The sequence below is a fragment of the Pseudophryne corroboree genome, chromosome 9 (assembly GCF_028390025.1).
Source record: "Pseudophryne corroboree isolate aPseCor3 chromosome 9, aPseCor3.hap2, whole genome shotgun sequence".
NCBI lineage: Eukaryota > Metazoa > Chordata > Amphibia > Anura > Myobatrachidae > Pseudophryne > Pseudophryne corroboree.
The window spans coordinates 176,428,473-176,441,067 of record NC_086452.1 but is presented as its reverse complement, the minus strand read 5'-3'; the positions used below and the strand labels follow the sequence as shown (position 1 = coordinate 176,441,067).

The 12,595-nt window shown below is 43.0% G+C and overlaps 1 protein-coding gene across 1 annotated transcript in view; it reads left to right on the top strand.

The window, feature by feature from the left end:
• The first annotated feature begins 3,455 nt into the window (after positions 1-3,455).
• Positions 3,456-12,595, top strand: part of LOC134958766 (calcium-activated chloride channel regulator 1-like) — a 118,027-nt gene continuing 108,887 nt past the window's right edge. Inside the window, exons 1-2 of the mRNA XM_063941502.1 lie at positions 3,456-3,639; positions 3,741-3,752. Of these exons, the coding sequence (XP_063797572.1) occupies positions 3,456-3,639; positions 3,741-3,752 (196 nt within the window). The remainder of the gene's footprint in view (positions 3,640-3,740; positions 3,753-12,595) is intronic.

Here is a 12,595-nt window from a genome sequence, read left to right as displayed (position 1 = left end):
GCCCATCCTTCTTGCCTACTATAATAGGGTTGCTAACCCAGGGAGGGCACCAGAGCGAGCATATAAGGAGACCATAATATACTGAGTGCCGGATTGAACCGCATTTGTATATATATATATATACGTAAATAAACCGCACAAACACCTTTCTATTCATCCGTGGGTGCTCGGTCAGCACAAATAGATATACAACAGTCATCACCATAAGGCTCCAGCCGGGGCTATGGTTAAGTAGAACCAGCACTCCATATAACGAGATAAAATAGCATTTATTCTCTTTGTTCTTTGGTAAACAGCATATGAGCAAGTATATCAGTATTGAAGCTCAACATGACCTGGGGAATAATTTCCTGACCAGGGGTGACTCCCAACGGCCGTTTCGGGCAACGCCGTTATCAGGGGAGAATCCAACATAATAGCCACATACACATCCTTTTTCTACACTTACTAATTACACCCACAGTGTGATCACCTGTTAACTGGTGCTCCAAACCTTCCCGCCATCGAACTTTCCACTCATCATCCACGGCCGCCTACAGCCCCGGGGCGCATCATGATGACGTCACTAATGCGCGACGCTCATGACGATATCCCCGCGTTGCTAGGCAGCAAGTGGTGAGCCTCCTATCTGCCCTCAGCATCACGGCGTCCGGCCCCGCCGTCATCACACTGTGACGCGGCGGCGTCAGCACCCGCGCTGCCAGGCAACAGGCTCACTCAGTACGATGTGGAGCGTCACATATGTAAACAGTAACGCTGGGGGTTGCCTCCTCTTGTTGCCTAGCAATGAGAACTCGCTCCCCCCTGTCGATGTTAAAGAGAGAATCAGAGCAAACCAGCAACATAACAAAACTACAAAAAAAATTTTAAAAACAAGATACAACATAATATATACACACACCACCAGATTCCCCCTTCCACCACATAATTTAAAGAGCATTAATTTTAATGTTCTACCTGATGGCCCCTTATCAACCATCAATAACAAGAGCAAATCGGGGTATGTATATAATGTCTGAGTCTAACCAGAGATACATTGTGATGTATAAAAAATTATCATCTAATTTATCCAAAAGTATCACAACAGTATCAATTGATACTGTGTAGCTCTGGTACCAACGCAAGACATATCTATTATACTGAGCAAACAAAACATATAAAGACAACAAATAATGAAATTCATAACTGCATGACAACCAGATAAGGAAAATGAAATAATATTTATAATGGGCTACATACAGTAAACTCTTCATTATGCTGGACCAGGATCAATCAAAGCACCCACCACGCTGTTTTCCTATAAATAAGATGTCAACAGAAGTTCTTCATTTAAACCTTCCGGAGCAAGTGACTTCAATTGATAAATCCATCTACTTTCTTGCCTCAGCAAGATCTTGCCTCTATCATCTCCTCTCCTCAAAGGCGGAACATGGTCCAGAGGTATGCATTTGAAATCTTTCACAGTATGTCCTCTCAAAGCAAAGTGTTTAGCTACCGGAGGAGTGCTTGGTTCCATTTTTAGCATTGCCTTCTTGATCGAGGACCGATGCATTGATGTTCTCTCCTTGAGCATGCGTATCGTCTTGCAGACATACAATTTCTTACAAAGGCATTCAATAGCATATGTGACAAATTTAGTCTCACAGGTCATTATGTGCCGCAACGGGTATACATCACCCCTGGTCGGATGAACAAAGCTCTTTCCCGTCATCATATAGCAGCAATTGGCACAAGAACCGCACTTATATGCACCTGCTTGTAAATTGAGCCAACCCACATTAGTTGCCACCCTTGGGCTAATATCGGAATATGCTATTCGTTCCTTGAGGGTCTTACTCCTCTTGTAACTGAATAATGGAGTCCTCTCACATATTCCACTCAGTGCGGCATCAGTTCGCAGGATGTGCCAGTGCTTCAATATTGACTTCTTAACCAACCCGGACGTAATAGCATACGTACTGGAAAATACCAGTTGGTCCATTTCCTCGTCCCTCTTTGTTATGTTGCTGGTTTGCTCTGATTCTCTCCGTAACATCGACATGGGGGAGCGAGTCCTCGTTGCTAGGCAACAAGAGGAGGCAACCCCCAGCGTCACTGTTTACATATGTGACGCTCCACTTCGTACTGAGCGAGCCTGTTGCCTGGCAGCGTGGGTGCTGACGCTGCCGCGTCACAGTGTGATGACGGCGGGGCCGGACGCCGTGATGCTGAGGGCAGATAGGAGACTCACCACTTGCTGCCTAGCAACGCGGGGATATCGTCACGAGCGTCGCGCATTAGTGACGTCATCATGATGCTCCCCGGGGCTGCAGGCGGCCGTGGATGAAGAGTGGAAAGTTCGATGGCGGGAAGGTTTGGAGCACCAGTTAACAGGTGATCACGCTGTGGGTGTAATTAGTAAGGGTAGATAAGGATGTGTATGTGGCTATTATGTTGGATTCTCCCCTGATGACAGCGTTGCCCGAAACGGACGTTGGGAGTCACCCCTGGTCAGGAAATTATTCCCCAGGTCATGTTGAGCTTCAATACTGATAAGTATCTGTTTACATTCATGCTTGCTCACATGCTGTTTACCAAAGAACAAATAGAATAAATGCTACCTTATCTCGTTATATGGAGTGCTGGTTCTACTTAACCATAGCCCATCGATTCATAGATGATCTGTTTTTGTTGTGGACTGGTGGTGAGAAGCTACTAAATGAATTTGTTAATAAGCTCAATGCTGGTCCTGGATCAATCAAATTTACTCATAAATACAGCGATAAGCAAATTGATTATCTGGATGTATTAGTGGGAATTGTTAATGATAGATTTACCACAGATTTGCTTGCATCTAGCTTCCATCCACAACCTTTGAAAAAGGGATTGCCATTTTCTCAATTAATGAGAGTGGTACGTATTACATCTGATGTCACCAAGTTACCTGAGGCTCTGGCAAAGATGGGGCAGAACTTCATTGATCGGGCTATGATCAACAGGAAGTACATTGTGCTGTCTCGAGATGCCTAAAACAGAAGCGTGAGGACCTGTTGTTACCTCGTAAGAGGGATGAGGAAACGGACCGACTGGTATTTTCCAGTACGTATGCTATTACATCCGGGTTGGTTAAGAAGTCAATATTGAAGCACTGGCACATCCTGCGAACTGATCCCTCACTGAGCGGAATATGTGAGAGGACTCCATTATTCAGTTACAAGAGGAGTAAGAACCTCAAGGAACGAATAGCATATTCCGATATTAGCCCAAGGGTGGCAACTAATGTGGGTTGGCTCAATTTACAAGCAGGAGCATATAAGTGCGGTTCTTGTGCCAATTGCTGCTATATGATGACGGGAAAGAGCTTTGTTCATCCGACCATGGGTGATGTATACCTGTTGCAGCACATAATGACCTGTGAGACTAAATTTGTCACATATGCTATTTTATGCCCTTGTAAGAAATTGTATGTCGGCAAGATGATACGCATGCTCAAGGAGAGAACATCAATGCATCGGTCCTCGATCAAGAAGGCAATGCTAAAAATGGAACCAAGCACTCCTCCGGTAGCTAAACACTTTGCTTTGAGTGGACATACTGTGAAAGATTTCAAATGCATACCTCTGGACCATGTTCCGCCTTTGAGGAGAGGAGGTGATAGAGGCAAGATCTTGCTGAGGCAAGAAAGTAGATGGATTTATCAATTGAAGTCACATGCTCCAGAAGGTTTAAATTAAGAATTTCTGTTGACATCTTATTTATAGGAAAACAGCATGGTAGGTGCTTTAATTGATCCTGGTCCAGCGTAATGAAGAGTTTACTGTATGTAGCCCATTATAAATATTATTTCAGTTTCCTTATCTGGTTGTCATGCAGTTATGAATTTCATTATTTGTTGTCTTTATATGTTGTGTTTGCTCAGTATAATAGATATGTCTTGAGTTGGTACCAGAGCTACACAGTATCAATTGATACTGTTGTGATACTTTTGGATAAATTAGATGATAATTTTTTATACATCACAATGTATCTCTGGTTAGACTCAGACATTATATACATACCCCGATTTGCTCTTGTTATTGATGGTTGATAAGGGGCCATCAGGTAGAACATTAAAATGAATGCTCTTTAAATTATGTGGTGGAAGGGGGAATCTGGTGGTGTGTGTATATATTATGTTGTATCTTGTTTTTTAAAAATCTTTTGTAGTTTTGTTATGTTGCTGGTTTGCTCTGATTCTCTCTTTAACATCGACAGGGGGGAGCGAGTTCTCGTTACTAGGCAACAAGAGGAGGCAACTCTCTGTTACTGTTTACATATGTGACGCTCCACTTCGTACTGAGCGAGCCTGTTGCCTGGCAGCGCGGGTGCTGATGCCGCCGCGTCACAGTGTGATGACGGCAGGGCCGGACGCCGTGATGCTGAGGGCAGATAGGAGACTCACCACTTGCTTACTAGCAATGCGGGGATATCGTCATGAGCGTCGCGCATTAGTGACATCATCATGATGCGCCCCGGGGCTGCAGGCGGCCGTGGATGACGAGTGGAAAGTTCGATGGTGGGAAGGTTTGGAGCGCCAGTTAACAGGTGATCACACTGTGGGTGTAATTAGTAAGGGTAGATAAGGATGTGTATGTGGCTATTATGTTGGATTCTCCCCTGATGACGGCGTTGCCCGAAACGGCCGTTGGGAGTCACCCCTGGTCAGGAAATTATTCCCCAGGTCATGTTGAGCTTCAATACTGATAAGTATCTGTTTACATTCATGCTTGCTCATATGCTGTTTACCAAAGAACAAAGAGAATAAATGCTATCTTATCTCGTTATATGGAGTGCTGGTTCTACTTAACCATAGCCCCGGCTGGAGCCTTATGGTGAGGACTGTTGTATATATATAATATATACATATATACATACCCTGCACTGCTGCACTACATACATACACTGCACACATTACATACAGTATATTAGTGATGAGCAGGTTCGGTTCCTCGGGATCCGAACCCCCCAGAACTTCACCCATTTTACATGGTTCCGAGGCAGACTCGGATCTTCCCGCCTTGCTCGGTTTCACCCGAGCGCGCCCGAACGTCATCATTCCGCTGTCGGATTCTCGCGAGATTCGTATTCTATATAAAGAGCCGCGCGTCGCCGCCATTTTCACTCGTGCATTGGAGATGATAGCGAGAGGACGTGCAGCGTTCTCTCAGTTTCTGTGTTCAGTGTGCTGCAAATATCTGTGCTCAGTGTGCTTCAAATATCTGTGCTCAGTGTGCTTGCAAACATCTGTGCTCAGTGTGCTGAAAATATCTACGTTTTCTGACTGAAAAACGCTACATATCTGTGTTGCATTTTAGTATATAGTAGGAGGACAGTGCAGAATTTTGCTGACCACCAGTATATATATAGCAGTACGGTACAGTAGTCCACTGCTCTACCTACCTCTGTGTCGTCAAGTATACTTTGCATACATACCTGTGCTGCATTTTAGTTGTGCGCAGTATATAGTAGGAGGAGACAGTGTAGAATGTTGCTGTGACCACCAGTATATATATAGCAGTATGGTACAGTAGTCCACTGCTCTACCTACCTCTGTGTCGTCAAGTATACTATGCATCCATAAAAGGGGAAAAAAGACATATAGTCTCAAAAGGCCCCGCACAAGCTGATCAGTAATATGAGTGAAAACAATGTAGGAACCAGCCTATTTTGAGAAAAGTCATTTAGAAAGGTACATACCTTGATTATAATTAAGGGGGCTGGAGGTGCACCAATAAGCAAAATACAATATTAGAAGGACACAAATGAGAGAACGACCATAAAGTGGTCGTTGACCCAAAGAAGGCTTACTTGGTGGCGCACTCTTTTAAATATATATGAGAAAATTTATAAAATTAAAACTTAACATTTATTACAATTAATTAATATAAAGGTCAATAAGATATACAATCAAGAATAGGTTAATCAAAATTGGTCATATTAATGACTCTAAATCATAAAATGGCTTTTACGTGGTATATATTTCTATCTATAATGTATCCTGTGAATAAATAAAATTTCACAGTGGATAAATTTATGATATAACCACGTATCTGCTAATGTAACAAAAAACACAATTTATGAACAATTTATGAATTTGTAAAAATTATTTGAATGATATGAACAATTAATCATCAAATAATTATAAAGATGTGAAACAAAAGGTGAAAATATTAATGTAATAATTCATTAATCCGGGTAGCCAAAAAATTGTTGAAGAGATTTCTCTCAATAAATAATGAATCTCATTCTGAAGGCATATACCCAATAAGCGGTAACTAATAAGGCTGCTATGAAGTTTCCCTTCTGTTGAGAGGCAGTAATGATCCTCCCAAAGGAACGGATTGGTATAGATGCACACTTGGAATCTATGTGGTAATTAGAATCACTAATTGGTGCATCACGGAATTGGTAATGATCTGGATCATGAATTCATACTCATATATATGTCCCTTTTTTTTCCCAGGCATTCAATAGTTGATATAATGAAGGACATAGAACGAAATAGTCCACTATCGATATTTTTGCACATGGGAATCAGTTCATAATATACATGGCATCATGATCATAGTCCCATCATTATTCTATCAACCATTATGACATGATATACAGACAAGAACCATCAGGTCGACAGTTGCCTAATTTTCAGTGCCCACATAAAACAGTTTTAAGCATGAAACGATAATAATAATATATCGTCTATCAATGTAGTATGTAAAAATCAATAAATTATAAATCTATGTGGGTCATCTGTGTCAAAAAACGGTAGGATAGAGAGACAGCACTGCCCGACAGTAACAGACTGATTCCCCTTTCTGCTGTCGTCTCATGTGCAAAAAGATGCAGTGAATGAGAACGATGAGAGTTCGGGGTATATCTGATGCCGGGATAGAAGAAAGAAGTGCGAGTTGCTTCTGCTGTCCCGAAAGAGAGCCCCTGCTTCCCTGTTATGTCGCCACAGTGCAGGGAACGCAAGGGAACTATTCTGGATGAGAGAGCCGCTCTGAAATAAGGAGACACATATAATCTACCGTTCCTGTGTTTGCAGACAATAAATAGAAACCGCTCGTGTGACCAGACGCCGGGTCGGGCTGAAGATTCCACGCCCCCGGAAACCGTGTACGTCTGGTATGCCGATGACGTACGTTTCACTAAAGCTTGTTCACATCGGTATTGCCATCCATACCTGTGCTGCATTTTAGTTGTGCGCAGAATATAGTAGGAGTGGACAGTGCAGAATGTTGCTGTGACCACCAGTATATATATAGCGGTACGGTACAGTAGTCCACTGCTCTACCTACCTCTGTGTTGTCAAGCATACTATGCATCCATACCTGTGCTGCATTTTAGTTGTGTGCAGTATATAGTAGGAGGGGACAGTGCAGAATGTTGCTGTGACCACCAGTTTATATATAGCAGTACGGTACAGTAGTCCACTGCTGTACCTCTGTGTCATCAACTATACTACGCATCCATACCTGTGCTGCATTTTAGTTGTGTGCAGTATATAGTAGGTGGGGGCAGTGCATAATGTTTCTGTGACCACCAGTATATATACCAGTACGGTACAGTAGTCCACTGCTCTAACTACCTCTGTGTCGTCAAGTATACTATGCATCCATACCTGTGCTGCATTTTAGTTGTGCGCAGTATATATAGTAGGAGGACAGTGCAGAATTTTGCTGACCACCAGTATATATATAGCAGTACGGTACAGTAGTCCACTGCTCTACCTCTGTGTTGTCAAGTATACTATGCATCCATACCTGTGCTGCATTTTAGTTGTGCGCAGTATATAGTAGGAGGGGACAGTGCAGAATGTTGCTGTGACCACCAGTATATATATAGCAGTACGGTACAGTAGTCCACTGCTCTACCTACCTCTGTGTCGTCAAGTATACTATGCATCCATACTTGTGCTGCATTTTAGTTGAGCGCAGTATATAGTAGGAGGGGACAGTGCAGAATGTTGCTGTGACCACCAGTATATATATAGCAGTATGGTACAGTAGTCCAATGCTCTACCTACCTCTGTGTCATCAAGTATACTATGCATCCATACCTGTGCTGCATTTTAGTTGTGCTCAGTATATAGTAGGAGGGGACAGTGCAGAATGTTGCTGTGACCACCAGTATATATATAGCGGTACGGTACAGCAGTCCACTGCTCTACCTACCTCTGTGTCATCAAGTATACTATGCATCCATACCTGTGCTGCATTTTAGTTGTGCGCAGTATATATAGTAGGAGGTCAGTGCAGAATTTTGCTGACCACCAGTATATATATAGCAGTACGGTACAGTAGTCCACTGCTTTACCTCTGTGTCGTCAAGTATACTATGCATCCATACCTGTGCTGCATTTTAGTTGTGCGCAGTATATAGTAGGAGGGGACAGTGCAGAATGTTGCTGTGACCACCAGTATATATATAGCAGTACGGTACAGTAGTCCACTGCTCTACCTACCTCTGTGTCATCAAGTATACTATGCATCCATACCTGTGCTACACTTTAGTTGTGCGCAGTATATAGTAGGAGGGGACAGTGCAGAATGTTGCTGTGACCACCAGTATATATATAGCAGAACGGTACAGTAGTCCACTGCTCTACCTACCTCTGTGTCGTCAAGTATACTATGCATCCATACATGTGCTGCATTTTAGTTGTGCGCAGTATATATAGTAGGAGGACAGTGCAGAATTTTGCTGACCACCAGTATATATAGCAGTACGGTACAGTAGTCCACTGCTCTACCTACCTCTGTGTCATCAAGTATACTATCCATCCATACCTGTGCTGCATTTTAGTTGTGCGCAGTATATAGTAGGAGGGGACAGTGCAGAATTTTGTTGTGACCACCAGTATATATATAGCAGTACGGTACAGTAGTCCACTGCTCTACCTCTGTGTCGTCAAGTATACTACAAAAGTTCAGTAAAATGACCCAAGTATCAAAATTAAAAGCGTCTGATGAGAAGCGTAAACTTGCCAATATGCCATTTACGACACGGATTGGCAAGGAACGGCTGAGGCCCTGGCCTATGTTCATGGCTAATGGTTCAAATTCACATGAGGATGGAAGCACTCATCCTCTCGCTAGAAAACTGCAGTGCCAGTCCTAGATGGGCCAGGTGTTTGTGTCGGCCACTTGGGTCGCTTAGCTTAGTCACACAGCTACCTCATTGCACCTCTTTTTTTCTTTGCATCATGTGCTGTTTGGGGACTATTTTTTAAATCTGCCATCCTGCCTGACACTGCAGTGCCACTCCTAGATGGGCCAGGTGTTTGTGTCAGCCACTTGGGTCGCTTAGCTTAGCCATGCAGCGACGTCGGTGCAAATTTTAGGACTAAAAATAATATTGTGAGGTGTGAGGTGTTCAGAATAGACTGGAAATGAGTGGAAATTATGGTTATTGAGGTTAATAATACTATGGGATCAAAATGACCCCCAAATTCTATGATTTAAGCTGTTTTTGAGGGTTTTTTGTAAAAAAACACTCGAATCCAAAATACACCCGAATCCGCCAAAAAATTTTCGGTGAGGTTTTGCCAAAACGCGTCCGAATCCAAAACACGGCCGTGGAAACGAATCCAAAACCAAAACACAAAACCCGAAAAATTTCCGGTGCACATCACTACAGTATATATATACATACATATACATTGCACACTTTGCACATATACACATACATACATACATACATACATACATCATACACTGCATTACTATACATACACTGCATTACTATACATACACTGCATTACTACATACCATACATACACTGCACACCATACCTCCCCCCTCCGCGGCACCCCCACACCCGTGGCACCTCCGGACCCCCTCCCCCACGCACGGCACCCCCTGGACTCCCTCCCCCAGCTGCCTCTCTCCCCGCACCCACCACTCCCCCAACCACAGCACCTACTATTCATCGTCTCCTACGTGCGCTGCTCACGCCGTCACAAGGGGCTACGGCCCCTTAACCATCGCACGCCCTTTGTTCGTCCAATATGTAACCACTCACAATATTATGATTGGAAGTAATACTCCATATAATCTAAATATTGCAAGGCCGAATGGCGTGTAAGGGTAAAGGAGGCGTAGCCCCTTGCGACGGTGTGAAGAGCGCCCGTAGGGCACGATGAGCCACCTAGTTATTTATAAGTTACAATGATCCCTATGGCTACATGCATTTTAAATAAGGTATATCATGCCCACATACGGTATATGGAACCTCTTGTAAAACACAAATAAATCCAGAAAAATATCAATGTCTTTTCTTCAACAAGTAGATCTTACTAAAGCTGGGCATACACTATACAATTGTCTGGTAAATTATCTGTCAGATCTGGCTGGTTGGAATGAAAATCTGGTAATGGATGAGAGCAAATGATAATTGACCATTTGCTCCCAAACACTGGAAAACAGACAAAAACTGTTGTTCATGCAAACTGGTTAAAGCCGTGATTTAACCAATTTGGCTGAATGACAGGTTTTGTCCATTTTCCAGTGTTTGGATGCAAATGGTTAATTGTAATCTGCTCTCAACCATTACCATATATTTATTCCAACCAGCCAGATCTGACAGATAATTTACCAGATAATTATATAGTGTATACTTAACGTTGGGGCTCATTTACATTTGGATGTACTGTAACTCATTTTCATGACACGCGTCTCAGATGTAGCAGTACATGTCCGCACTGATAGGTGTCACTTTCACAATCTCCCTGAAATGCTTTTTCAAAAGTAGCCAAGAATGCCCTATAGTAAGATTTCTGTACCATGACGTCAGGAAATCTGCATAGTGCGGGTTGCAACAGAACATTGTGTATAACTGACTCTGCGCCATGTGTTTTATGGAAGTTATCCTTAGAATGAATAAAATAAACTATATAAAAATCTTAAAAAGACAGACTGGGCCACTAAACATTTTGTTCAGGCTTGTAGTAGCAAACCTTCAAAATTTCAACTTTGGTTCTAAAATCTCAAGATATATGGTATAGTGCACTCCTACTGAAACATATATGGTGTAAGACATTGCGGAATTCCAAGATCATATAATGACTAGTGATGTGCACCGGACATTTTTCAGGTTTTGTGTTTTGGTTTTGGATTCGGTTCCGCGGCCGTGTTTTGGATTCGGACGCGTTTTGGCAAAACCTCACCGAAATTTTTTTGGCGGATTCGGGTGTGTTTTGGATTCGGGTGTTTTTTTACAAAAAAACCCCTAAAAAACAGCTTAAATCATAGAATTTGGGGGTCATTTTGATCCCATAGTTTTATTAACCTCAATAACCATAATTTCCACTCATTTCCAGTCTATTCTGAACACCTCACAATATTATTTTTAGTCCTAAAATTTGCACCGAGGTCGCTGGATGGCTAAGCTAAGCGACACAAGTGGCCGACACAAACACCTGGCCCATCTAGGAGTGGCACTGCAGTGTCAGGCAGGATGGCACTTCAAAAAAATTGTCCCCAAACAGCACATGATGCAAAGAAAAAAAGAGGCGCACCAAGGTCGCTGTGTGACTAAGCTAAGCGACACAAGTGGCCGACACAAACACCTGGCCCATCTAGGAGTGGCACTGCAGTGTCAGGCAGGATGGCACTTCAAAAAAATAGTCCCCAAACAGCACATGATGCAAAGAAAAAAAAGAGGCGCACCACAGGTATAGAATGTAGATGGATAGTATACTTAATGACGACACAGAGGTAAGTACAGTAGTGGCCTTCCGTACTGCTATATATAGTATACTGGTGGTCACTGTGTCAGCAAACTGCAAAACTAAAATGCACCACAGGTTTAGAATGTAGATGGATAGTATACTTAATGAATGACGACACAGAGGTAGGTACAGCAGTGGCCTTCCGTACTGCTATATATAGTATACTGGTGCTCACTGTGTTAGCAAACTGCAAAACTAAAATGCACCACAGGTATAGAATGTAGATGGATAGTATACTTAATGACAACACAGAGGTAGGTACAGCAGTGGCCTACTGTACCGTAATGCTATATATTATATACTGGTGGTCACTGGTCAGCAAAACTCTGCACTGTACTCCTCCTATATAATATTATACTGGTGGTCCCCAGTCCCCACAATAAAGCAGCACACTGAGCACAGATATGGAGTGTTTTTCAGGCAGACAACGTATACTGGTGGTCACTGTCAGCAAAACTCTGCACTGTACTCCTGCTATATAATACAGCTGCTCCCCAGTCCCCACAATTAAGCAGTGTGAGCAAAGATATATGCAGCACACTGAGCACAGATATGAAGCGTTTTTTTCAGGCAGAGAACGGATAACTGGTGGTCACTGATCAGCAAAACTCTGCACTGTACTCCTCCTATATACAGCTGCTCCCCAGCCCTCCCCACAATTAAGCAATAGTGCACAGCACAATCAAGTTCAACAATAACGGAGAGGACGCCAGCCACGTCCTCTCCCTAACATTTCCAATGCACGAGTAAAAATGGCGGCGACGCGCGGCTGCTTATATAGAATCCGAATCTCGCGAGAATCCGACAGCGGGATGATGACGTTCGGGCGCGCTCGGGTTACCCGAG